General features: G+C 46.1%; 1 protein-coding gene across 1 annotated transcript; it reads left to right on the top strand.

The window, feature by feature from the left end:
- On the top strand, nucleotides 202-25,851 carry PRCC (papillary renal cell carcinoma (translocation-associated)). Its single transcript, XM_018046308.1, has 7 exons — nucleotides 202-959; nucleotides 14,692-14,739; nucleotides 16,914-17,480; nucleotides 19,727-19,822; nucleotides 21,412-21,555; nucleotides 23,557-23,622; nucleotides 25,279-25,851. The coding sequence occupies exons 1-7, from the start codon at nucleotides 489-491 to the stop codon at nucleotides 25,363-25,365; spliced, it is 1,479 nt and encodes a 492-aa protein (XP_017901797.1). The 5' UTR covers nucleotides 202-488; the 3' UTR covers nucleotides 25,366-25,851.

Here is a 26,841-nt window from a genome sequence, read left to right on the forward strand (position 1 = left end):
AGGAATTGTCAGGGGACCAAAAGAAAAAAAAACAAACAAACCCAAAACTACTCATCCCAGGAGTCCTAGTATCGGAGGCGGATTTAGCGCCTGTCTTTCTCCAGGCCCCTCAATCCTTCCTCTGACTCCAACTCCCGCCGTGCCTTGCGCCGCGCTCCCTGCGGCGGATAATGGTGCCGTGGCCAAAGTGTTCTCTGGGAGTTGTAGTTCTTATATTAGTGAGGCGAGGAGGAGGCGGAGTGACTCGGCGGCCATTAGCTGTGTGTAGTTGCCCGGGACTAGGAGCTTAAGTGAAGAGGGAAGCCTTATTCGGTGGAAATCAACTATGGGCATGGGCTTCTGCCGGGGCTAGCCCTAGAGTACCGAGAAGGCGGGCTTTTTGATTCCCCTCCCCGCCGAGTGGGGGGGGGCACACTAGGCCTCCGGACATCCCCGGTCTCAAGTAGGCCTCGTCTGCCGGCAAGGGCGCCCCAAAGGCGGGCGGCGCCATGTCGCTGGTTGCTTACGCCAGCAGCGATGAAAGTGAGCCGGATGAGGCTGAGCCGGAGCCGGAGGAGGAGGAGGAGGCGGCGGCCCCTACTCCTGGGCCCACTTTAGGGGGCTTGTTCGCTTCTCTTCCCGCACCCAAGGGTCCGGCCTTGCTGCCTCCGCCCCCCCAGATGCTGGCCCCAGCCTTTCCCCCGCCGCTGTTGCTGCCCCCACCCACCGGCGACCCCCGGCTCCAGCCTCCTCCCCCCTTGCCCTTCGGCCTGGGAGGCTTCCCTCCACCTCCAGGCGTGAGCCCGGCTGAAGCGGCGGGAGTTGGGGAGGGGCTCGGATTGGGGCTGCCCTCGCCCCGAGGCCCTGGTCTCAGTCTGCCCCCTCCTATCGGCGGTGCCGGGCCCCCCCTGGGGCTTCCGAAGCCAAAGAAGAGGACAGAGCCGGTGAAGATTGCGGCGCCAGAGTTGCATAAAGGGGATGTGAGTATCCGGGGAGGGCACCCCCACTGTCCATTGGGTTTGGGCATGGGCTCAGCTGTGGGAGGGACTTGTGGAGACTCGGAGACTCTCTCCTGTAAATGCATCCGTTGATTCCAGACCACTGGATTCCTGGTACTGTGCGATTAGTCGAGCTGAAGTTTGTCGGCTTTGGGGAGTTAGGGTATTTGTCCTTGCGTGTTTCTCCAAACTGGACCCGCCCGCGGAAAGGCCTTACACCATCACCTGACACTGATAGGGCCAGGCCTGGGGCTCCTTGATTGCATTCCTGCTGTTGCATCGTCACCGCAGGTCCCCCCCAAATCCCCGAAGTACTCACAACAGCATGAAATGTGGCATTTGAAGAGGTAACAGGAGACAATTCCTGAGCCCTTGGCCAACATTCAGAACTAATCTTTTGCTTTGCCTCTGAACTTAAAAGCATCAGGGTCTGAGCAGAAAGGATAGGAATCCTGGATTCTATTTTTGAGCGAAGTTAGGGAAGAAATTCAGTATTTATTGAGTACAGATTATTTGCCAGGCGTTGGCCCTTTCCTTGAATTACCACAGAACTGTGAGAGAGAACATTCTAATTTTTACAGATGGAGAAACAGGTGTCCATTGTGTAAGATCTTACCTGGTGAAGGGCAGAGTGAAGATTCAGGGTTTAGCTGAACTGCAGGCCTGTGCTTCGGTTTCACTATTTACATATAGAAGAGGCAACCAAGCTTGTGTCCTTTTCTGAATGTTGGATCAGAAAAATTGAAGACCTGTTCTGGAGTGAGCACTTGGGAGATAGAAGAGACATCTATGGGCAGGTAATACTTTAGAGTTATCTGGAGTTCTTCCCATTTTTTCACTTCTTAAAGGTCAGTTGGTCCATGCCTTGCTCACCTCTGGTAACCCTCAGAGGGAAGCTGATTTTCACCCTTGCTTCTCTTCAGACTTCCGATTCGGCCTGGAGGCTATTTCTGTTCTCTTCCCCCCAGATGTCTGAATGTTCTCTCCCTCACCTCTTTCAAATCTGGGTTTAAAAGACAAGTTCCCAGTGAGGGCTTGCTAGCCAACCTATTTCGGTTGTAACTTCCTGTCACCTACTCCGCCCCACCCCACTTCTTTTATTTTTCTGCATAGCACCACCATCTAAGATACTTTATCACCATCTAGTTCAATTCAGTCGCTCAGTCATGTCCGACTCTTTCCAGCCCCATGGTCTGCAGCACTCCAGGCTTCCCTGTCCATCACCAACTCCTGGAGCTTGCTCAAACTCATGTCCATAGAGTTGGTGATGCCATCCAACCATCTCATTGTTTGTCATCCCCTTCTCCCACCTTCAGTCTTTCCCAGCATCAGAGTCTTTTCAGATGAGTCAGTTCTTTGCATCAGGTGGCCAGAGTATTGGAGCTTCAGCTTCAGCATCAGTCCTTCCGATACATATTCAGGACTGATCTCCTTTACGATTGACTGGTTGGATCTCCTTGCAGTCCATGGGACTGTCAAGAGTCTTCTTCAACGCCACAGTTCAAAAGCATCAGTTCTTCGGCACTCACCTTTCTTTATAGTCCAACTCTCACATCCATACACGAGTATTGGGAAAACCATAGCTTTGACTAGACGAACGTTTGTTGGCAAAGGAATGTCTCTGCTTTTTAATATTCTGTCTAGGTTGGTCATAACTTTTCTTCCAAGGAGCGAGCGTCTTTTAAATTTCATGGCTGCAGTCACCATCTGCAGGGATTTTGGAGCCCAAGAAAATAAAGTCTCTCACTGTTTCCATTGTTTCCCCATCTATTTGCCATGAAGTGATGGGACTGGATGCCATGATCTTCGTTTTCTGAATGTTGAGCTTTAACCCAACTTTTTCACTCTGCTCTTTCACTTTCATCAAGAGGCTCTTTAGTTCTTTGCTTTCTGCCTTGAGGGTGGTGTTATCTGCATATCTGAGGTTATTAATATTTCTCCCGGCAATCTTGATTCCAGCTTGTGCTTCTTCCAGCCCAGCATTTCTTATGACGTACTCTGCATACGAGTTAAATAAGCAGGGTGACAATATACAGCCTTGACGTACTCCTTTCCCCATTTGGAACCAGTCTGTTGTTCTATGTCCAGTTCTAACTGTTGCTTCCTGACCTGCATACAGATTTCTCAAGAGGGAGGTAAGGTGGTCTGGTATTCCCATCTCTTGAAGAATTTTCCACAGTTTGTTGTGATCCATATGGTCAAAGGCTTTGGCATAGTCAATAAAGCAGAACTAGGTGTTTTTCTGGAACTGTCTTGCTTTTTCGATGATCCAGGGGATGTTGGCAATTTGATCTCTGGTTCCTCTGCCTTTTCTAAATCCAGCTTGAATGTCTGGAATTCACGGTTCACATATTATTGAAGCCTGGCTTGGAGAATTTTGAGCATTACTTTGCTATGTATGAGATGACATACTAACCATCTCACATACTGTTTATTTTATTTGCCTCTCTCCTTTTGCTAGTATACACGCTCCATGAAGACAGGGCTGATTGTTTATTTTTTTCACTGCTGAATTCCTAGTGGTTAAAGCAATGCCTGGCACATATTGAGTACTATGTAAATATTTTGAGTGAATGAGTTCAAATGACTGTGGATTCTTTATGGAAGGTATTTCCAGAATCTCTCTTACTATCTTGTTCCAAACTTTTTCCAAATCATTTCCCCCTTCTTTTTTACCCAAGTCTGTTATTTCTAAGACTAGGGTTCCAAAAAGCCTTCTGTTGCTCCACTGAAACTTAAGTTTGCTCTTGATTTAACCTGGAACAAAGGAAAGTTCCTAAGACAGAGGAAAATAGATTCATTTTTGGGGGCATTCTGTCTTCACAGTTTTCTTCCCAAATTTCCTTTCAGCCTAATTACAATATATGGGGGAAGATGGCACTTTGAGCTAGCTTGCTTCCCTCCACAGTGACAGTGGAAAAATTCATTTTTAGGTCCTCAGAGGTAGCATCAGGAAAAGTTGCTGGTAGAGGTGTAGACTCTTCCATTTAGGCCAGCTAAGTGGCAGAAAATTCTGAGGACTTTTAACTATCCCTCCTTTTTAAGTATAATTTGCTAAATTCCTGAGATAAATTGTGAGATGGATTAGAATAAAACCAAATCCTAGCCCTTAACTGGTTCAGTTTCCCATTTTTGTTCTGTACAAGTTAGTGTTTTTTTTTCTGAACATGTAATTCCTGGGAAAGGTAGCCTAAGAGAGTTCTAAGGTGAATAGGCAAGGGTGACCTTCGCCTTTGAAATATCTGTGGGTTCTAAGCTCTGTGTCTTGTGCTTATTGGGCTTTCAGTAAACATCTGAGTGAATGAATTAGGTTTCCTTAAATAATTTTCCTTTAGAATTTGGTGCTGAAGTGGGATCAATTAACTCTGAACTCTCGTTCATGCCTTCATTCACTGTTGAGCTGATTCTCTGTATCACGTGCTGAGTACAGTAGTGAGCGTGATAGACCCTATTGTAAAAGGAGCTGATGGTCTGTGTGGGAGGAGACAGGCAAGGTCAAATCAGGAGGACCGTGAGAGAGCTGGTGCCATGGGACCTCTCCTTTGGGGCACTAATCAACTTTAGAGGTTGGGGAGGCTTTCAGGAGGAGATGATGTCTACACTTTAGAGATAAGACCAGTGAGCAGAAGGTAGCCAGAGAAAGAGGCGATGAAGAGGAGGACATCAGGCGGAGGGAACGGAATGTACAAAAGCCCAGAGGTGAGAGAATGCAAACACTTTGCGGGAAGCTTTAGTAAGGCACAGTGGCTGCAGTGCATGGTGGGCAGGGGCAGTGATGAGAGAAGAGGCCAGAGGGAAAGAGATTGAGGCCAGATGATAACAGGCCTTGGATACAATGCCAAGGCCTTTGTACGTAATTCTAGGGTAGTGAAGAGCCCTTAAGTCTGAGCAAGACTCCTCTGATCACAGGGTGCCAAGAGATCTGGAGGGAACCGGACTGGTAGCGACATTGTGAGAGATGATGGTGCCTGGATGAGGAAGTAGTGGGGATGGAGAGAATTGGAGGTTCCAGGTCTTTTTTGGAAGGAGAAGTGGTAAGACCAGGGAATTGATTGGATGTCGTAGGTGAAGGCGGAGAAGGCAATGGCACCCCACTCAAGTACTCTTGCCTGGAAAATCCCATGGATGGAGGAGCCTGGTAGGCTGCGGTCACTAAGAGTCAGACATGACTGAGCGACTTCACTTTCACTTTTCACTTTCATGCATTGGAGAAGGAAATGGCAACCCACTCCAGTGTTCCTGCCTGGAGAATCCCAGGGATGGGGGAGCCTGGTGGGCTGCCGTCTGTGGGGTCGCACAGAGTCGGATACGCCTGAAGCGACAGCAGTAGCAGCGTGGGTGTAGGAGATGGGTCAAGACTGACCTTTTGGCTCAGGCAGCTGGGATGGTAGTGGTGCTGTTTATTTGGGGAATACAAAGGCAGAGCAGGTTGGGGATTAGTTAGATTTAATTGGTTACAAGTATCAGAAACTGCTCCACGCTAGCATAAATGGAAATGCATCATAAATATACTGAGGTACCCTGGAAGGGGCCTGGAATCAGGAGTTGGAGATCTGTCAGGGACCCACACAGCTTCTCTTTGCACCTTTAATTCATTCTTCTTTGTCTGCACACCAGTTTCCTCCACTTCTTAACTTTTGTTGCAGACAAAAGATGGCCACCTATACCTCCTTGGTTTTTATTCATTCCTTTTAGTGATTGGCCCAGGTTGAACTATAGTTTTAGTTCGGTCTGGTTTTCTGGGAGAGAGACGATGATTGGTTTGATTTGAGTCAGCTCATCAATCAGCCACCACAGTTAGGGAACAGGGGAAATTCTCTCTCCAGGTACGTTTCAATATCAAATTCAGCCAGCTTTTGACTTACGTGAGTCAAAAATTAGGAATGATCCATAAAATGGGGAATCATCATTCCTTTTCCCTTCTTACTGTTCTTTTTCTGAACAGTGGTTAAGGAAATCAGCCCGCTGATTTTGCGGGCTTAGGAGACTTCTAAAATTAGGATACCAAAAAAGCAAAATTAGAGGAATAAGTCTGCTCTAAGGGTTTTCGGTCATGTAATGTGCCTTCCAACACAAATAGAAATATCAGAGTTACTTGGATTAGTGTTACATGTCCTTTCAAATTGCTTACCCAGGTAGTGAAAGATTTGAAGCTGTGAAATTGAAATTTCACTAATTTTGGTCACTTCTGTGAAGAGTTGACTGCAGTGAATTTAGCTAGGATTTAGCCCTAGATAGAAAGGGAAAGAGGAATGCGCCAACATCTGTGGGTCACCTGTGGAGTGTCTGACACTGTGCTGGGCACATCAGCGACTCTAAGTTAAGTCTAACCCCTAGTTTACAGGTGAGGGTATAGGAATTTAGAGAACAGAGCTAAAATCACATAGTTTGAGAGGAGCAGAAGTCATATTTGCTCCCAGGTGTGTTGTGTTCCTTTCTGTCTTCAGTTCAGTTCAGTTGCTCAGTCGTGTCCGACTCTTTGTGACCCCTGAATCGCAGCACGCCAGGCCTCCCTGTCCATCACCAACTCCCGGAGTTCACTCAGATTCACGTCCATTGAGTCAGTGATGCCATCCAGCCATCTCATCCTCTGTCGTCCCCTTCTCCTCCTGCCCCCAATCCCTCCCACCATCAGAGTCTTTCTCTTCGCATGAGGTGGCAAAAGTAATGGAGTTTCAGCTTCAGCATCATTCCCTCCAAAGAAATTCCAGGGCTGATCTCCTTCAGAATAGACTGGTTGAATCTTCTTGCAGTCCAAGGGACTCTCAAGAGTCTTCTCCAACACCGCAGTTGAGAAGCATTAATTCTTCGGCGCTCAGCCTTCTTCACAGTCCAACTCTCACATCCATACATGACTACTGGAAAAACCATAGCCTTGGCTAGACGGACCTTTGTTGGCAGAGTAATGTCTTTGCTTTTTAATATGCTATCTAGGTTGGTCATAACTTTCCTTCCAAGGAGTAAGCGTCTTTTAATTTCATGGCTGCAGTCACCATCTGCAGTGATTTGGAGCCCCCAAAATAAAGTCAGCCACTGTTTCCACTGTTTCCCCATCTATTTCCCATGAAGTGATGGGACCAGATGCCATGATCTTCATTTTCTGAATGTTGAGCTTTAAGCCAACTTTTTCACTCTCCTCTTTCACTTTCATCAAGAGGCTTTTGAGTTCCTCTTCACTTTCTGCCATAAGGGTGGTGTCATCTGCATACCTGAGGTTATTGATATTTCTTCCAGCAAGCTTGATTCCAGCTTGTGCTTCTTCCAGCCCAGCGTTTCTCATGATGTACTCTGCATATAAGTTAAATAAGCAGGGTGACAATATACAGCCTTGACATACTCCTTTTCCTATTTGGAACCAGTCTTGTTCTATGTCCAGTTCTAACTGTTGCTTTCTTACCTGCATATAGGTTTCTCAAGAGGCTGGTTAGGTGGTCTGGTATTCCCATCTCTTTCAGAATTTTCCACAGTTAATTGTGGTCCACACAGTCAGAGGCTTTGGCATAGTCAATAAAGCAGAAATAGATGTTTTTTTCTGGAACTGTCTTGCTTTTTCAATGATCCAGGGGGTGTTGGCAATTTGATCTCTGGTTCCTCTGCCTTTTCTTAAACCAGCTTGAACATCTGGAAGTTCACAGTTCATGTATTGCTGAAGCCTGGCTTGGAGAATTTTGAGCATTACTTTACTAGCATGTGAGATGAGTCAACTGTGTGGTAGTTTGACCATTCTTGGACTTCCCTGGTGGCTCAGACAGTAAAGCGTCTGCCTACAGTGCGGGAGACCTGGGTCCGATCCCTGGGTCAGGAAGATCCTCTGGAAAAGGAAATGGCAACCCACTCCAGCACACTTGCCTGGAAAATCCCATGGACGGAGGAGCGTAGTAGGCTACAGTCCATGGGGTCGCAAAGAGTCGGATTCTTTGGCATTGCCTTTCTTTGGGATTGGAATGAAAACTGACCTTTTCCAGTCCTGTGGCCACTGCTGAGTTTTTCAGATTTTCTATCATAGTTCCTACTAAAAAGATAGAAGAGTCTTGAGCAACCAGAACTAGGAAAGTGGTACTATGAGGAGTGCAAAAGTGGGAGACAAAATGATGCCCAACTGAACGGGCAGATGTAAGAACATATTTGAGACCAAAGGGGAAAACAGTTGATGAATCTAGCTAATTGGGATAATAGCAGAGAGGCATGTGTAAGTGATTAGAGTTTGGAGCCTGGGGGTTGGTGGGGGGCGGTGGTCTGTGCTTGGGCTCTGATTTTCTTCTTGGCTTCTGGCCCTGGCAACTAGTGATTGCTTTTTGGAAAGGGAGTCTGTCAGAACCAGAGCCTGGGAAGATAAGAGGGAGGCTGCCATGGGGAATGAGGCTCTCATAGATTAGCAGATCCCACTGGGCCTGGCTTAATGGAAAATGTCTGTTTCCGTTCCTGCTCAGCAGTCTCGGGTGTGTGTGTCTTGTCACTCTTGGCAGCTGGAACAGAGAGGACAGTGGTGGCCACTGAGGCGCAGGCTCTTATGAGGCCAGAAAGAAATACAGCACGTCGTTAAGAGACACAGCCAGTTTGTGTCTTGAAAACCTGGGAATGCCTTTTCTGGCTCAGCCTGCTGCTTCCAGCCCTGGGTGCTCCTGTGTCTCCAGCATCCTCCTCCTCTCTGGGTCAGGTGACACAGACCCGCTTAGATCGCCTTGCGCTGGTCTTCAGCACTCTAGGAGTTGACTCAACAGCCTCCTTTTAATATACTCCTGTGGAAGACAGTTTGGCAGGTTCTCAAAAAGTTCATTAGAGTGATCCAGCAGTTTCACTCCTAGGTAAAAAGAATTGAAAACAGGGACTCAGACAAATACTTGTATGCTAGTGTTCATAGCAGCACTGTTCACAGTAGCCAAAAGGTGGCAATAACCCACATTTTCAGCAACAGATGAGTGGATCCAGAAAGCGTGGTATATACATACAGTGGAATATTACTCAACCTTAAAAAGGAATGCAGTTCTGATACATGTTACAATATGGATGGACTTTGCAGACATGCTCAGAAAAATAAGCCCGACACAGAAGGACACATTATATGATTCCATTTGTATGAGGTACCTAGAGTAGGCAAATGAAGAGATTGAAAGTAGTATAGAGGTTACTGGGGAATGGGGAGTTATTGTTAATAGGTACAGAGTTTGGGATGAGGAGAAGTTCTGGAGATAGATAGTGGTGATGGTTATACAATATTATGAATGTACTTAATGCTACTGAATTGTATGCTTATAAATGGTTAAAATGATACATTTTATGTTATATATGCTTTACCATGATAAAAGGGAAAAAAACCCAGTATGGTCATGTACCTTTCACCATCAAGGAAGTTCTCGTTGTATCTAAATTAAATACTGTGCTTAGGCTGATCCTGTTGCCTCTAACTGGCTCCTGATAGAAGCTGAGTTAATCTTCCTTTTAAATGCTCCGAGAGCCTCTGGCCCCGTGACTGGTAGATATACGGCACCTCTTTCAGATTTTGGATTACTCATCTCCTCCTTTTTAGTACTCTGAACTGAAATTTATTTTTGTGTGTGAGGTATTTGGATAAATCCTTGCTGAGCTTTCTTTGGTTTCCTGTTTTCATCCAAGCCCACACATGCCCGTAAGTCCTTTGAGTGGCCTCTCAGCCTCTTTTCCACAATGAACCAGTGAGTTCCGTGTTTCCAGCCTCTCTAGTTGGCTAAAGTTAACTCAGGGGGCAAGTGGTTCTCATTCTGCTTCCCTACTCTCCCAAGGGCCCTGGACTTCCTCTGTGGCCCAGGCAGGTTACTGAACGTCTCAGCGCCCTGTTTGTCAGCTTTAAGAGGTAAAGATTTATTTCTGCCCCTCTCTCAAAGATGAATAGTCTTAAGAAGGGCTTAGGGGTTCAGCACATTTTTTGAGGGTCTTAGTGTTCTGTGTTAGGGAGTCCTATTTGTGCCCATCATGAGGTTATTTATAATGGGGCTCAGTAGATTAGGACAAATGTTCAAAGAGAGAAGGATGATTGTGCGTAACCGTAGCGGTCCTCTAAATCCGGAATTAATAAGGTGTTCCTAAAATCTTTGTACAGTTTTTCGTGTGTGTGCTTTTAAGCTTTAAACTTAGGTTGACAGTATAATGGAAACCGTCTGTGACATTTAAGGAAAAATTGAATTTTCTTCCCCCAGCTGATCTGGCCTTCAATTCTATTAGCCATAGGACAGTTTGCCTACAATTTCAGAGTAGCCACTTTTTGTTTGTCACAGATCTGAAAAATAAAAATATGCTTGTACGGTTTTATGAATGTAATCGTCTTAAACTTGATAACATTTTCTTTTCAGATTGTTTCCATTGGACATATTACCTAAGATGTTAAAGTTTAAACGTGCCTGGGGACTTCATGACAACCTTGTGTACCCCACAGTGAGGTGGTTCTGTGTGGTCTGCTGAAAAGGAGAAAGTCTTCATAGTCAAAAAACAAGGGAAGGAGGAGTGAGGGGGAAAAAAAAGAAAAGGGAGACGGTCAGTAAACCCTGAGGCAGTGGAGTTTGGAACAGAGAGAAAAGGTAAAAAATGCTTGGGTGTTTGGGGCTTAAGTCTTTTCTTCGATGTGTTTGACCTCTTGGCAGAACAGAGAGAATAAATAATCCTTGAATTCTGTTAAAAATTTTAGTTAGTATACATTTTTTGCATTTTCACGGATCAGTTCAGTTCAGTCGCTTAGTCGTGTCTGACTCTTTGCAACCCCATGGTCTGCAGCACCCCAGGCCTCCCTGCCCATCACCAACTCCTGGAGCTTGCTCAAACTCATGTCCATCAAGTCAGTGATGCCATCCAACCATCTCATCCTCTGTCATTCCCTTCTCCTGCTTTCAATCTTTCCCAGCATCAGGGTCTTTTCTAAGGAGTCATTTCTTTGCATCAGGTGGCCAAAGTATTGGAGATTCAGCTTCAGCATCAGTTCTTCCAGTGACTATTCTGGACTGATTTCCTTTTGGTTGGATCTCCTTGCAGTCCAAGGAACTCTCTCAAGAGTCTTTTCCAACCCCGCAGTTCAAAAGCATCAATTCTTCGGCACTCAGCTTTCTTTATGGTCCAGCTCTCACATCCATACGTGACTACTGAAAAAACCATAGCTTTAACTAGATGGACCTTTATCAGCAAAGTAATGTCTCTGCTTTCTAAAATGCTGTCTAGGTTGGTCATAACTTTTCTTCCAAGGAGCAAGCGTCTTTTAAATTTCATGGCTGCAGTCACCATCTGCAGGGATTTTCGAGCCCAAGAAAATAGTGTCTCTCACTGTTTCCATTGTTTCCCCATCTATTTGCCTTGAAGTGATGGGACTGGATGCCACGATCTTAGGTTTTTGAATCTTGAGCTTTAAACCAACTTTCCCAGCTCCTCTTTAGTTCCTCTTTGCTTTCTGCCTTGAGGGTGGTGTCATCTGCATATCTGAGGTTATTGATATTTCTTCGTACAATCTTGATTCTAGCTTGTGCTTCACAGCCCAGCATTTTCATGATGTACTCTGCATATAAGTTAAACAAGCAGGGTGACAATATACAATCTTGTCGTACTCATTTTCCAACCTTATTTTCTGTTGTTCCATGTCCAGTTCTAACTTGCTTCTTGACCTACATACAGATTTCTCAAGACGCAGGTAAGGTGGTCTGGTATTTCCATCTCTCTAAGAAGTTTCCACAGTTTGTTGTGATCCACATGGTCAAAGGCTTTGGTGTAGTCAGTAAAGCAGAAGTAGATGTTTCTCTGGAACTCTCGCTTTTTCGATGATCCAATAGATGTGAGCAGTTTGATCTCTGGTTTCTCTGCCTTTTCTAAATCCAGCTTGAACATCTAGAAGTTCTCGATTCACCTACTATTGAAGCCTCACTTGGTTTGAGTATTACTTTGCTAGTGTGTGAGATGAGTGCAGTTGTGCAATAGTTTGAACATTCTTTGGCGTTGCCTTTCTTTGAGATTGGAATGAAAACTGACCTTTTCCAGTCCTGTGGCCACTGCTGAGTTTTCCAAATTTGCTGGCATATTGAGTGTACTTTCACAGCATCATCTTTTAGGATTTGAAATAGCTCAACTGGAATTCCATCACTTCTACTAGCTTTGTTCCTAGTGATCCTTCCTAAGGCCCACTTGACTTCGCATTCCAGAATGTCTGGCTCTAGGTGAGTGATCATACCACCATAGTTATCCGAGTCATGAAGATCTTTTTTGTATAGTTCTTCTGTGTATTCTTGCCACCTCTTCTTAATATCTTCTGCTTTTGTTAGGTCTATACCATTTCTGTCCTTTATTGTGCCCATCTTTGCATGAAATGTTCCCTTGGTATCTCTAATTTTCTTGAAGAGATCTCTAGTCTTTTCCCATTCTATTGCTTTCCTCTATTTCTTTGCATTGATCACCAAGAAAGCTTTATCTCTCTCCTTGCTATTCTTTGAAACTGTGCATTCAAATGGGTATATCTTTGCTTTTCTCCTTTGCCTTTTGCTTCTTTTCTTTTCTCAGCTATTTGTAAGGCCTCCTCAGACAACCATTTTGCTTTTTTGCATTTCTTTTTCTTGGGAATGGTCTTGATCACTGCCTCCTGTACAGTGTCATGAACCTCTATCCATAGTTCTTCTGGCACTCTGCCTGTTAGATCTAATCCCTTGAGTCTGTTTGTCACTTCCTCTGTATAATCATAAGGGATTTGATTTAGGTCATACCTGAATGGTCCAGTGATTTTCCTTACTTTCTTCAATTTAAGTCTGAATTTTGCAATAGAAAATTCATGATCTGAGTCACAGTCAGCTCCCGGTCTTGTTTTTGCTCTCTGTATAGAACTTCTCCATCTTTGGCTGCAAAGAATATAATCAGTCTGATTTCGGTAGTGACCATCTGGTGACGTCTATGTGTAGAGTCTTCTCTTGTGTTGTTGGAAGAGGGTGTTTGCTATGACCAGTGGGTTCTCTTGGCAAAACTTTGTTAGCCTTTAGCCTGCTTCATTTTGTACTCCAAGGCCAAATTTGACTGTTACTCCAGCTATCTCTTGACTTCCTACTTTTGCATTTCAGTCCCCTATAATGAAAAAGACTTCTTTTTGGGGTGTTAATTCTAGTAAGGCAAGTATATATGCACATGAAAAATGCACCATTTACAGAGCAAGCACAAATGAATCATTGTTAGCCTGATGCCACTCAGACAAATAAATAACATAGGGACACAGTGAAAAAGAGCAAGGTGAGCTTCTTTAGGAAGACTTCAGGTTTCAGGTCAAGAGAAACAGAATACAGACTGACGGAGAGTGAGAGGTGGCAGTCACCCAGGAGCCTGCAGGAGGAGTGATAAGGTGGGGAACTCACGTGAAAGAAGTACACACGGAGGCTCGGCCAGTTCTTTGAGGAGATTTTGGAGTCGCAGTTGATGCCCTTATCCTTAACTGCTTTTATTACAATTATCTGGGTACTTGTCTTTCTTCTTACTGGACTCAAGTTTCTTGAGGGCTGGTACTTTTTCCATGTCTTGGCATACAAGAAAATCTTTGAAGCACAGTGGAGAAAGTAGTCCAGGTTGTGCCTCTGGAAATCAGTGGGCCAGGACTCTGCCTGCTGCAAGTCCTATCCTGTTGCCTGAGTGGATGAGTATCATCGTAGTACCTGTAACCCAGCCGCAGGACACCAGTTGGAGCTGTGTCTGTAGTGCCTGGCACAGTGTCTTGCATACAGTGGGTTCTGAGTAATGATGAACAAAAGGTCCTTGTAGCAGATGAATCCAGTGGGGAACTTGTGACGTATGAGGTTCAGTTGAAAAAAATAGGCAGAGAATTTGAGTTGTTTAAAATCTTAGGGATGGAAAGAATCTTAGATTCCTGCCTAATCACCTTTATTTACAGGTGCCCCAAACCAGGGTCTTAACGACAAATGCAGAACTTTTGAAGTTCTCAGTTTGGATATTAATTTTTTAAAATAAAATGTTACAGCTTGCTTTTCTTATGCCTTGCATCTTTCTGATAGCTGAAGATGGCTGAGGAGCTGATGTTGAACTAAAAGTTCGGCCATTTTTCAGTGTGAGAGCTTGTTTTAGAAACAATCCTGATGAATCAGAGGGATAACACAGAGGGACCTCCCTTCTTGCCCCAAATTCTCACAGTCATCATTTGCTTGCCTTCTTCTTGGAACTGACCGACTCTGCCTGGCATACTTAAACAATAGATCATACTTGGAGAGGAATGGATTTCTCCAATGGCTTTGACCTTTAATGTCTCATAGAAGAGTAGTTAACACACCACTTAATCCCACAGGAGTTCCCCGGCCCTGTGGTTATGTAGTCTATGTAAGTGGTTTTAGAAGTGAAGCTGAGATTGGGTGAGATTGTGGGCCAAATCCCATTCATCTTCTAGTGGACAGATTTATAGGAAGAAGAATGGGTATAGCTTTTTCTTGCCACCAAAGACTGAATGAGAGGAAGTAGTCTTAATTTAAAGGACAAAATTGATGCAAAAGTCTCTGGAACAGGTCTGGGGGTTTGAGAATGGGTGACCAGGAAAGGTCAATGCCTGCCTCATTCTCTGAAGCTGTTTGGCTGGTCCTGGGAGATACATCCCTCATACAGAGGAAGGGCCCAGATAAGATGATAGCCACTGTTGTCCAGGCCTTTATTTCTTCTTCATTTAAGGTGAGTGCTTTCCTTATTGTCCTTAAACAGCGAGGCCTTATTTTGTTTATTTTTCTCTTAGTCAGATTCTGAGGAAGATGAACCCACAAAGAAGAAAACTGTCCTTCAGGTAAGCTTTGTGACAGAAGCCGTTTCTTCCCATATTGCTTCCTGGAAGATGGGAATTTCCAAACCAAGCTTAAGCAAATGCAAATGCTGATACCAAGGCCTGCCTGTTTGAGTGTAGTTTTGTTTTCCAGGTAACATCAGACCTTGTGCTTTTCTGCCCTCCCCTCACTGTTCACTGACTTTAGTGTGCTGGCGTTGCCTCTCCTAGAGGACAGGCGTGGTAGGGAGATGAATTGGAACTCAATTTGATTTATTACATTTCAGGTAAAAGGATTATTTAGGAACAGTAGAATAAATGGATTGGTCAAAATGATGTTATGGGACTTTTGAACTTTAAAATTATCCATCTTCTCCCAGTCTCATCTTTAACCTGGAAAAGAAACTTAAATAGTACCAAGTGCTATACCAGTGTTTAAGTGATTTTATCCTCTTAATAGTACCTAAACCAGAGTGTTACTATCATTCCTGTATTGTATATGAGGAGAATGAGACCTTAAGGAACTCGCCCAGGGTCAGACAACTAGTGTGGGCAGAGCTGCGATCGGACTGAGGCAGTCTGACTGTAGGGTCCATGCTCTCACCTGCAGCGTTTGGCCGCTGCTTTGTCGTAAAGACCAGAAGTCCTTAACCAGACAGTGCTGGGAGATGCTCTCGCTGCCATTTCCTGTTTCCCCTTGTCCCAAGGCCTCTGTTCTGCCTCCCAGGAGTTTCTTCCTGTTGAGTTCCACACTCAGTGATTTACACACCCTCTGACCTCATGTTAATTGTATGTCTCCAGAAGAGCAAAAGAGGCTCTTCCTTTATAAGGTTGTTGTCTCCTGATTCAGGTATATGATCCTGAGGTGGCCCCTTCCCTGAGTCTGTTAAGGCGTCACATCCCATGTTGGGAGGTCTTAGAAGGACACAGTCACGTGGAAGTTAGATAACTGATGAGAGTGATGCTGTGTCCCTGTCTGTCGTGGGTTATGGAGGAAGAATCATGAAAGGTAGTCACTTGCTGGGACTGAATGAAGCCGGTTGTTGCCTGTAGTCAGAATGGCTTTCCTGGAGGAAGTGAACTGGAACTAAAGAGATGGAAGGACACTGGCTCAGAACGCACTCTAGGAGTAAAGAGCTGTCTTTCCGATGGTAGGAAGAGATGAGTGCCTAGAGAACCTCTGAGCTGATAAGGCGGACTGTGGACCAAGCAGTGCAGAGGGATGTAGCCACGATCCCAGATGTAGCTGAGAAGTCAAACGCTCCAAAGGGAGCCTGAAGGATGAACGTGCTCCATCTTCCACCTCAGTCTGGTTTTTATGAGCCTGAGCCTTTGGCGTCTGCCAGGATGGAATGACCTAAGTCTGTGAACGCAGACAGCAGGGAGAAGAGCCCATTTTCTAGGTGGACAGTTCTGCCTGGGCTGCTTGATTCAGAAGCCCTAGTTTACTCATTCTGGGCATTTCTTGGCCGAGAGTGCTGAAGTACATGGTTACTCCAGGACAGTGACACAGTGTCCATAAGTGACACTAACTCCATTCTCCTTCTTCAAACCAGTACCTCCCTCAGCCCGACAGTTAGGCCAGCTGGCCTTGTTATTCAGAAAGCAGAATCTGAAAGATTCTTGTGAGTGACAAGGACTCTGGATGGGCTGGGCCAGTTAGCTTACAAATTGATAAGCTAAATGCTTGACTCTGGCATAAACAAGCTGGATATACCACATCTCTAGGGCTTTCCTTGGGCGGGGAGGGAACTTTGGGCGGGATGTATGAAGGTCTTTTTAGGTCAGAGCCTTGCTTTTGACTCTGAGTGGCAATCCAAAGGAAGCAGGGAGTTGCCATGCTTAAGAGGAACCTTCAACATATTGAGAGATGTTCATTGATCAGCTGGAGAGAGCCCTGGGCTTTTGGAGAAGAAAGATGATGTATTTACTAACTGTATCATGTTAGCAAAAAGATAAAAATCAGGAGAGGTTTCGTGGTAGAGGAGCTGGGAGAAGTGGACAGTAGAGGGCCTGAGGGAGGAGGAGTCCAGTCCAGTTTGGAGGACCTTAGCAGGCAAAGGTCAGACAGAACAGGGCTGGTAAGATTTTAGGCTGGAGCATGTAACTGGGATGTTTATTCTTCATGTCAGTAGTATGTGTCATGACACCTCACTTGCCACCTTTCTTCCCTCCTTACCCGAACTTGGGCTCACCAGGGATCCAGTGAGGGGACTGGCTTGTCTGCCTTGCTTCCCCAGCCTAAAAACCTGACTGTGAAAGAGACTAACAGGTTGCTCCTGCCCCACGCCTTCTCCCGGAAACCCTCGGATGGCTCCTCTGACACTAAGCCCTCCAGGCAAGCTTCTAAGACCAAGTCCTCTTCTCTTGCCCCCGTTGTGGGCACCACAACCACCACTCCGTCGCCCTCAGCTATCAAGGCTGCCGCCAAGAGTGCCGCCCTGCAGGTGACGAAACAGATCACGCAGGAGGAGGACGACAGTGATGAGGAAGTGGCCCCTGAGAACTTTTTCTCCCTCCCTGAGAAGGCCGAGCCACCTGGAGTTGAGCCATACCCTTACCCCGTTCCCACTGTCCCCGAAGAGCTGCCTCCAGGCACAGAACCAGAGCCGGCCTTCCAGGACGATGCAGCCAATGCCCCCTTGGAATTCAAGATGGCAGCAGGCTCAAGTGGGGCCCCTTGGATGCCTAAGCCTGGGGATGACTACAGCTACAATCAGTTTTCCACATATGGCGATGCCAATGCCGCTGGTGCTTACTATCAGGTGGGTAGGTGGCATGGAGGGCAGGCCAGGGAATGTTGGAGTCTGGCAGTCAGGGAGAGCTTTGAGCCTGTGATCGGCCTCTCTGGCATCACTTAGCCTGAATTAATGAGTCTTCTGGTGTCTTGGTTTTCCTTATCGGGTCTCAAGCATTATGGCTTTATGCTGAACCATATTGATCTAAAATTGCCTAAGTCTCGAAGCCTGACGGGATGAACCACATAATTGACCCCTTTATTCTGAACACAGAGTCATTGTAGGAGCTGATGGGAGGTATAGGGAGAAAGTGGAAGAAGAGCAGTCTCTAATCTTAGAGATCCCAGGCAGCTGCTGCACGTGTGGGTGAGGAGGATGTGAGAGCTTCGGCGTAGACGACTAGAAAGCAGTGAGTCCAAGGAGAGTTCTGGAGGTGGGGAGTGCTGAGAATGTAGGAAGTGGGGAGGGAGAGGAGGGACTGGAGAGTTGGGTGCGAAGGGAAGAGGAGAATGGCGAGAGGCCTTAACTGAGACGTGAGAAGTCAAAGGACTAAAGTCAGTCTCTGGAGAGAAGACACTCGGGGACCATAGTTTGGGCAGAGACAGGAAATGGGGTTTAGATTTTGAATCTCAAACTGTGTAAGTCGGGGCAAATTACTTACCTGCCCCTCTGAATCTCAGATTTCTCAGCTCTAAGATGGGAGGAATGATAGAACTTCAGGGTTACTACAAGAGTTATATTGGTAACATAGCAAATGCTCAGTAAATGGTTTTGAGAACTTGTATTCAAATGTTACGTGGGAGAGCTGTTCAAATTGTTCTCCAGGGCTTCAGACGGTGAGAATATATGAGGCCAGGTTGTGAGTAGTTTAAGACAGACTTCCAGTGGTCAGAGCTTTCTTAGATGGAGAGGGCTCGCAGGAGTCCGGGAACTCACAGCCGCGGTGGTGGTTGGTCAGAGGCAGCAGGCTCGTGCTATGGCCGGGCAGCTGTAGGAAGTTTTCCTGCCAGCGTGCGATGGCTGCAAGACTTCAGTCTCCTTCAACCACTGTGATTCTCTGAGTGGTCACTGTTACTCTTGTCTATAATCTAGGCCTGCGTAGGGACCCATGGTAGGCGGACTTTGAGGGCGCTCTGTTCTGATCAAAGACTTTGAAACCTGTTTGCCATTAAGCCTTGCTGTGTCCTGTAGACTGGTCACAGGGACAGTGTATCTCTCCTCAATGATGTCGGAAGGAGGAAGATGAATGTTTTGACCTCTTTAGCAAAGAGGAAAATGTAAGAAACGACTAGTTTATATTCAGCCAGTGAATAACAGTTGGAATTTTGTGCGCAGTCACAGATACCATGAAGGCAGTCAGCGCGGATTAAAGCGCTCTAATCACTCTAGCGGGCCCTTCAGCTTAAACGTATGGTTTTTATCAACACTTTTAATGAAAATTAATGCTTTAATTACTCTGGTTTTTTATGTATTATTTTGATTTAATATTAAACCTTACTTTTCATATATAAAATGAATGTTCTTAGAGGAGCATTTCTTAGAGTTTGGGGCAAAGGTGGAAGAATTAGGAAAAAGTGCAGGCAGGGAGGAAATAGTTTCTCAGCCCTACAGCTGCCTGAGTTGGCCACAGTAGGGGCCTTGCCCTTGCCTTCACCCCTCTTCCTCTAGGGTCCACAGCAGCATCTGGCCAGCTCACCTCTAAAGGGGCATCATCAATTCCTGAACTGAAAATCTGGTAATGCAAACCTGGTTTGTTCCCAGCTTTGTAAATTCGGTACCACCCTGATGGTGGTTTATCTTTATCAGAAATCTGCAACCTCCCTGCCTGCTAAGGGAGGGAGTCCCCTGTGCCCAGGGCTGCTAGATCGAACGAGAAGCAGGAAGCATGCCTCACACCTCCTCATCTTGGCTCACACTGGAGCGTATTGGGGTCTTCTGAGCAGGAGGAGCCCGGCTGAGGCACGGTAGAGGTCAGCAGTAGCAGTCATGCTGGGGAAGCAGCCAAGGGAGCAGGCTGTGAGTTAAAGCAGGAGAGAATGTCTTTATTTCTTGTATCTCTCCCCTAAAAAAAGAAAATCCATCTGTCTGGATGGTGTAGATCAGGAAAAACTCTGGTTCTTGAGTTGTAGGGTAGGTCCTTGGGATCTGTGCTTTGGCTGGTCCGCTTGAGGGGTCTATAGTGTGGGTATCACCACTGCCTCTTGGATGAGGGTTTTCTCTGTTCTCTGTACTGTGCCCTCAGCTGGTGTGTTTTCTCCCCTCCTTGGCTACAGGATTATTACAGTGGTGGCTACTATCCCGCACAGGACCCGGCTCTGGTCCCCCCCCAGGAAATTGCCCCAGATGCGTCCTTCATCGATGACGAAGCAGTAAGTTAATAAAGCCCAAGTGACCATCTTTGACCCCTAGACACCAGGTTTCAAGTCTGAAGCTAAAGGAAATTCCTTTTTTTAAAAAAAGCAAAAAAGCTGTATTCATCTGGGATTCAGTTTGACAACATATAATTGAGAAACTTCAAGTAATAATGGCATGTGTAAGGGAAGCTAACTTTTTTCTTTATAAGAGAAGGCTAGAGGCAGGCCGGCCAAGGCTGGTATGGCAGCTGCCAAAAGTTGTCAAGATCCAGCCCCCTTCGATAAGAATAAGAATGTAGCTAAGACCACTGCCATCATTATCGCACACCAGGCAGCAGAGTGGAGAAAGAAAGTCACCTCCCCCTTTAGGAGACGTCCCAGGAGCCCCTAAGAATACTTTTCCTTCTGTCTTACTGACTAGAGCCTGTCATATGGCCGTATTCAGCAAGGGAACGTAGTGGTTTTTTCATAGGGTGATACTATGCCCAGCCAAGAGGTTGGGTTCATTCATACTAACAGAGAGGGGGAGAGTGAATTTGGGGGAGGGAACAGCAGCCATCACATCACTGTATTCCCTGCTGCTGAGCCTCTCCCTGAGTCGGCACAAGGGAAGATGAAAACCTCATGTTTTGCGACCGTCCAGTCATGTTCAGGAGATAAAGTATTCCATCTGTAGGGAGGCCACAGCCTACCAGGAGTGGGTTGGAGAAATAGGGGATGCAAGTTCTTATAAAAATAACATTCTCCTCACCTTTTCACAGAAACTTTGCAAACTTCTGCCTGTGGTTAATCCTGTGTTCGTCCACTTTCCTGTGTATGTCCTCCTTGACAAGTTCAGTAGTTAGGCCCTTTTTGTTCTAAGCCTAGGAGGCAGCAGGGAGCTTATCCAGTGGCAAAAGTCAGCTCCTTATGAGTAGAGAGAGGCCTTGCTGATGCTCAGACCACAACCTGGGTTTCACTGCAGATTTCCAAGTGTTCTTGAATTTAATTCCTCTTCACCTACACTCCTCAGCACATCTTCTGGTGACTTAACAGTGTGATAATTTTTCTTTCTTTCTTTCGGAAGAAGGGGAAAGAGTAGCAGTCTCCTGGAAATTTTGCCAGGCTCTTTTTTGAGGCTTCCTCTCTCTCTATCTCGAATTACATTCTCCTCTAATGTCTAATCTGGTGTGTGGTCTGCTGATTTGGTGATACTGAACCAATGAGAACAGACATGTTAAAGAACTAATTTTTAGAAGAGAAACCCTAGAATTGTTTTTGTACCTTTAATTCTTAATTTGAAAATAGTGTGCAGTTCTTTTAGGCATATACAGTTTATACATAATTTGAGTAAAATTCATACCAGTGAATCTCTGCACTCACGTTTGGGAATACATTTTGGCCTTCTTTTCCCTGAGGCCAGGAGAACTTCTGAGAAGTAGCCCTTCACCTGGCATCAATCCATTTGGTAGGTGGCATGGTGAAAGGACATAGTGCACAGAGAGAATTAAGGGTGCAGTGGAATTGGGGAGCCCCCAGATCATTCCATAAACTGGATCCTTGATGACATCTCCTGATCCCCTACCCAGACCCCCGACTCCTGAATTTCCCCCCCCCTTTTCCAGTTTAAGCGGCTGCAGGGCAAAAGGAACCGAGGGAGGGAAGAGATCAACTTTGTGGAGATCAAAGGTGACGACCAGCTCAGTGGGGCCCAGCAGTGGATGACCAAGTCATTGACAGAAGAGAAGACCATGAAGTCATTCAGCAAAGTAAGTGGGAAAGGAAGGTCTACTGGGTGGCCGCCTTGCAGTCCCCAGAGTAGAATCTGACCCCTCACCTCACTGTTACTGTCCCTACACCTTGAGCAACACGTGTTCCGCTTGGTACTGCAGTGTACACCAAGCCTCCCAGGCACAGCTCCTACTTTCCAGAAGTTTGCAGCACTTCGCTCTCTATCTAGATGGTAGTCTGGTTGCTGAGACTGGACGGCTGAAACAGTTCCCCGTCCTGCAGTTGGGAAGGTCTCAGTATGTGCGGCTCCTTCCCGGCTGGACAGAATCCACAGCTGCTCTTCCCTTTTCCTGCCGTCCTACCCCTCTCTCCATCCTGTTCAGCTGGGACCTGGTGCAGCACATCTTTGAGGTGTGGGCACAACAGAGCCTCCGAAGTCCTGGGGTCCTGGGTTCTGAGTGTGCATCCCCCTCTCTCACCTTTCTTTCCCTTGTTTATTGTATCCAGCTGTGGTCTTTTCAGACGCTTTATTCCTCACATTTCCCACACCACACTCCTGCCTTCTCTGGGCTAGTTTTCTTCAGTCAGTATGATGAACATCTCTCCCCCTAGTAGCTGAGTACAGCAAACGTGGACATTTATGAGCCTGCCACAGTGGGGAAGATGTGGGGGAGCCTGGACTCTAGCCCAGCACCAGCAAGGCCAAGGTCGGGCATTTATTCCCTTCTTCTCCACCCATTGCCTTTGCTTTGTTCTGTGGCCACAGATGGCCATCTGAGCCCCAGCCGTTTGTTTTAACTGAAAGCTGGCGGTCGTACAGGACAGAGCAAAGGATTGTGGTTAAATCAGCATAGATCCATCACTGTTTACCGGAAAAGCCACTTAGGAGAGCATGCTCTGCTAACTGGGTGGAGAGGCATCCTCACACAGTAGTAGCTGCTGGTGCTGGTGCTCACTGCAGACCAGGAGTGGAGCTGGCTGTTTGATGTTTGTCATCTTTAACTGTCGTATTAAATGACATAAATAGCATCAAGGAATTGGAGTCTGCTGTTTTCCCAGGTTTAAGTCTTTTATTTTTTTCCCACCATCTCATTGTATTGAGCTAGATTTTAAAAAAAAAGAAGGATACAGTTCCTGTCCTTGACAGGTTTAGAGTGTAGTTGAGAAAAAGAGTTTTAAGGACACTTGAGTATAAATGATTATGGTGCAAATTGATTACATAAGTGCTGAGGAGACTCCAGAGAGGAGTTTTGGGAGTTGGGTGGGGCTGATTAGGAAGCTTCTAGTCTGAGACTAGCACTGGCAGAGGACAGGAAAACCGCAGAATGAAAGCCCAGACCAATATAGACTTTGACAGTAAATCATTTGCATCAAAGTTTGGGTAGGGGTTCAGTGCAGTTACGGGTGAAGGCTGGAAAATTGGAGAGAGGCGTGGTGATTGTGAAAATCTAATTCCAGGGAAGCTGCTTGTTGGTACTGCTAGAATGAGGGAGTAGGGTTTCAGCCAAGGGTGATTGATGGGAGAGAGCTTAGTAAGCAGTAGGCAGGAGATAGGCTAGACATCTGGCCTGACTGGGGAGAAGTGGACAGAGATGAAGAGATCCTTAAGGGCAGAGGAGGTGGTGGGAGGTAAGAAGGGAGGAAGGTCTCCTGGACCTTTAAACTGTTTAAGACGGACTGCAAGTGGTAAAGCTGGTGTCAACTGTCCACTGTGGGCAGAGCCCCATGCTTGGTGCTGAGGGTGGTGGGTTACCAGAGATACAGAAGGCAGTCCTGACCGCAAAGTATTTCCAGTCTAATGAGGGTATTGGCAGACTCTTTTAGGCAAGTATTCTGAGCTTGAGAATTTTACATAATAACTTTAATAAAAATAACTATCTTGTAAGTGTATAGACTTAAAAACTGCTCCAAGCTGACTTCTTCCCCCTAGGATTTGGGCTGTGTAGTTTTTTTCTTAATACCCATCCTTGTCCCACTGGGGCACATGAGAAACGTCCACTTTTCTTTCAATGTGTTAATGATTGTCTCTTCCCTTACAGAAGAAAGGGGAGCAGCCAACAGGCCAGCAGCGGCGGAAACACCAGATTACCTATCTGATTCATCAGGTGAGAGGCCTGAGGGCCCTGTAAACCTGGGAATTTGAAGGCTGAGATCCTGGCTAGAAGCCGCTGTCAGACACCTGCTTCCAGCAGGCACCCTCCCCAGTTCTCCACATGGCCACTAGGTGGGGATGTGTCCTTCAGAATTATCCTGCTCTGCCTCAGGCTCACTTCATTAAGACTGAAGTACAGGTGCTTGGAATAAACTGTAAATGAACATTCAGGTATTTAAAATATAAAGGTAAGGGAGGGGTGAAATGGTTTCTTATAAGGTTCTTTTAAATATCAAGTTCATCTGATAATTTTAAAAACTAAAGAAAAACTGGTTCAGCAACTTTTAGCAGAACATACACCTCATGAGGAGGTAAGATTGGTTTTGTGTTCTTCATTTCTGTGGCAGGAAACATCAATGCAAGTAACTCAGAGTTACAGATAATCTAAAAACATCTTTCGGAATTGGAATATTTCTTGGTATTTCTTTGATAGGACATGGCAGCTTTCAAATATTCATTGTGTCACTAAGTAACTTTTTGAGACCTAGTGCACTAAATGCTGTCAGGAGCACAGAGGAGTAAGACTCTCTGCCGGTCACTCCTGGAGGGCGCGTGTGCTGCTCAGTGGCTTCAGTGCCAGAACTTGCATTCATTGTTCTTACCATGCTTTCACCTTCTTTTTCATGGACTCCTTTGTACCCTTACCCCATCTTGTTATTTGTAGGGAAAGAATTTAAGGGTAGTGTCTTAAAAAATTTTTTTTTAATTTTAAATTATTTTTTACTTGGTGTTCCCCTGTAGGGTCTTTTTTTTAATCTAAACTCTAAGCACCCTACTCCACCCCAGGGGAAATGAGCAGGTGGGGGTGGGGTTGAGGAGCCCCATTTCTAGGGTGGCATTTGTACAGTCCCAGCATGCAGTCTAGAGCTAGGAGTTGTCACAGTCAGAAGGGGAAAGCATTAATTCGTGTACCTTCCAGTCAGTTTTTCATAGCTGCAATTTGTGCTCTAAAGTGGTGTGAATTTCTCGGGTACCATATATTCTATATTCAACACAACAGCGAAACAGTGGCTCCAGACTAAGTTATTGTTGGTAGGTGTCCTATTTTGACCTGTTCAGGACTTCAACGCTGTCTTCTCCCACATGGCTCATTAGGTATCCAAGGCAGCTGATTGTGTTCCTTTCAGATGCCAAATTCAAGTTCTCTTTTGGTCATTTCCCATTTGAGCATTTCAGTTTCAAATCTAGCTGATGAAGCACCAGCATTCTTTTTTTTAATATTTATTTATTTATTTGACTGCAACAGGTCTTATTGTGCGTGCAGGGTTTTTAACTGTGGCATGCAACTCTGACTAGGGATTGAACTCTGGCCTCCTGCATTGGGAGCGTGGAGTCTTAGCCACTGGACCACCGGGGAAGTCCCAGGACCAGCGTTCTTGAATTTCCACTTGAACCCTATTAACTCCCCAAAGAGATGGTTTTCCTTTGCTTTCTGAGGGTCCTCCCCTTCTGCTTGAATAAGAAAATTAAATCCTTCAAAGGATTTACTTTTTCCTCATAATCGCTTTGATGGCAGAAAGACTTTAAACTGGGAAGCACACAGAGGCACGAGAAGCTCGTTTCTTGGGGCCTTGGTGTGACTCTCCCACGCCCCCTCTTCCTTGCACAGGCTAAGGAGCGGGAGCTGGAACTGAAGAACACCTGGTCGGAGAACAAGCTCAGCCGCCGGCAGACCCAAGCCAAATACGGATTCTAGGGCTCTGGACCTGACTGCCTCTGGATCTCCTGCAGCACAGCTGGCTCGGCCTCCAGCTTCATCTCTGGGACCCCAGCTGATCCAAGCCCAGGATCTCTTTCCCTGAGGACCCAGCCCTCGCCTCTGCGAGAATGAACATATTTGATAGATTTTTCTTAACAAAAGTTAGAAAATTCAGCTCCTTTCTGTCTTGGAGCTAGCAAAGACTCAAGCGATGCCTCAGAAGGGGCTCTGAGTTCTTGGATGGGAGTTTTGCTCCCTGTTGGGTGTGATGATATCCCCCCTCCCTCCATCTTTTTTTTTTTTTAAAACCAGGGATGTCTGTTGAAATAAAATATTCAGTCCAACAGACACTGTGTGCCCTGAACCTTTTCCTACTTTTAAGTGAGGTCTCTCTCTCTTTTTTGTTTGGACGCTTCTCTTTTGTTGTCCTGTCCTTAGATCTTAGTTTTTACCTTGGGTAAAGCAGCCTGCAAACTGTTGTGAGCTATCTCGTGATTACTTTGTATTTTTTCTGAGTGCTGACCATCTTAACTGGGGTCGTGGCCACTGAAGACTCTAGGAAGTGTATGTACAGTTTTGCTTGGGACAGGGGCCTGTGACCCCAAATATGGAAAGTATTGCTGATCTCAGGTATCTTGAAGTCAAGGAGATTGTTTCTGGGATGTGAAAGAGTTGTTGAACATGAAAAAGTAGTGAAATGCCTGTCCCCAAAGATGATTCAAATTTTTACTGGTTGTCATTGGCGCTGGACTGGTTTGGAAGCTTTGCATGGAGATTGGGGGCTAGACAGATATCCTTGGAGCCTCCACTGGGACTCCGAGCTTTTTGCTTGAGAGGATGGGGTAGGTTGGGGGAGGGTGGTGGATGAGGAAGGGAGGTGGCAGGGTCTGTGGACTTGAGTTGGCTGTAGGGCACCAAGGTGCCCAGGAGCCGCAAGATAGTGGCATGATTCCTCCTCAGAGCACGGTTCAGATAGAGATGGAAGATACTGAATATTGGCCACAAAGCAGCAAGCACATCCTACTGTAGACACTGAGGGGACTTGGAACTCCAGTAGGGCTTAATTGCAGCGACTTCATGCAGGAAGGGAGTATTAAACTCCCGTGGAAAGAAAGGCCTTGGATGCCAGGCAAGGGAACGCCGACTGAATGAAAATGCAGATTCTGAACAGGAAAACGCTGGGAGGAATTGGTGTTTGACAGTCTTGGTGACAGAGAGGAAGGCTGAGACCTGAGGGGCAGTCTTGAAGAAGTGTGTGGTCGGGACTTGGGGATGAGAAGGAAGTGAGGAATCTCACCATGCTTCTGGTCTTGTGAGCTGGGGTAAGTTGAGGAGTCTGTTTCTCATTAAGTACAGAGGAGGGTTTCATCACTTACAGGAAAACCACCCGCTTATCTGAAATCTGACCTACTTCGGGTTGGAGCCAGACAGGGCTCCTGCATCCCACAGGGACACGCAGGCTGTAGTTGTCCA

The sequence above is a fragment of the Capra hircus genome, chromosome 3 (genome assembly GCF_001704415.2).
Source record: "Capra hircus breed San Clemente chromosome 3, ASM170441v1, whole genome shotgun sequence".
Lineage (NCBI taxonomy): Eukaryota > Metazoa > Chordata > Mammalia > Artiodactyla > Bovidae > Capra > Capra hircus.

Bases quoted from the DNA above. Each gene is read 5' to 3' on its own strand.
- PRCC (XM_018046308.1), top strand. From the start codon at position 489: ATGTCGCTGGTTGCTTACGCCAGCAGCGATGAAAGTGAGCCGGATGAG. The intron at 14,740-16,913 runs GTAAGCTTTGTG...TGGGCTCACCAG, and splicing joins AGAAGAAAACTGTCCTTCAG to GGATCCAGTGAGGGGACTGG. The intron at 23,623-25,278 runs GTGAGAGGCCTG...TTCCTTGCACAG, and splicing joins TTACCTATCTGATTCATCAG to GCTAAGGAGCGGGAGCTGGA.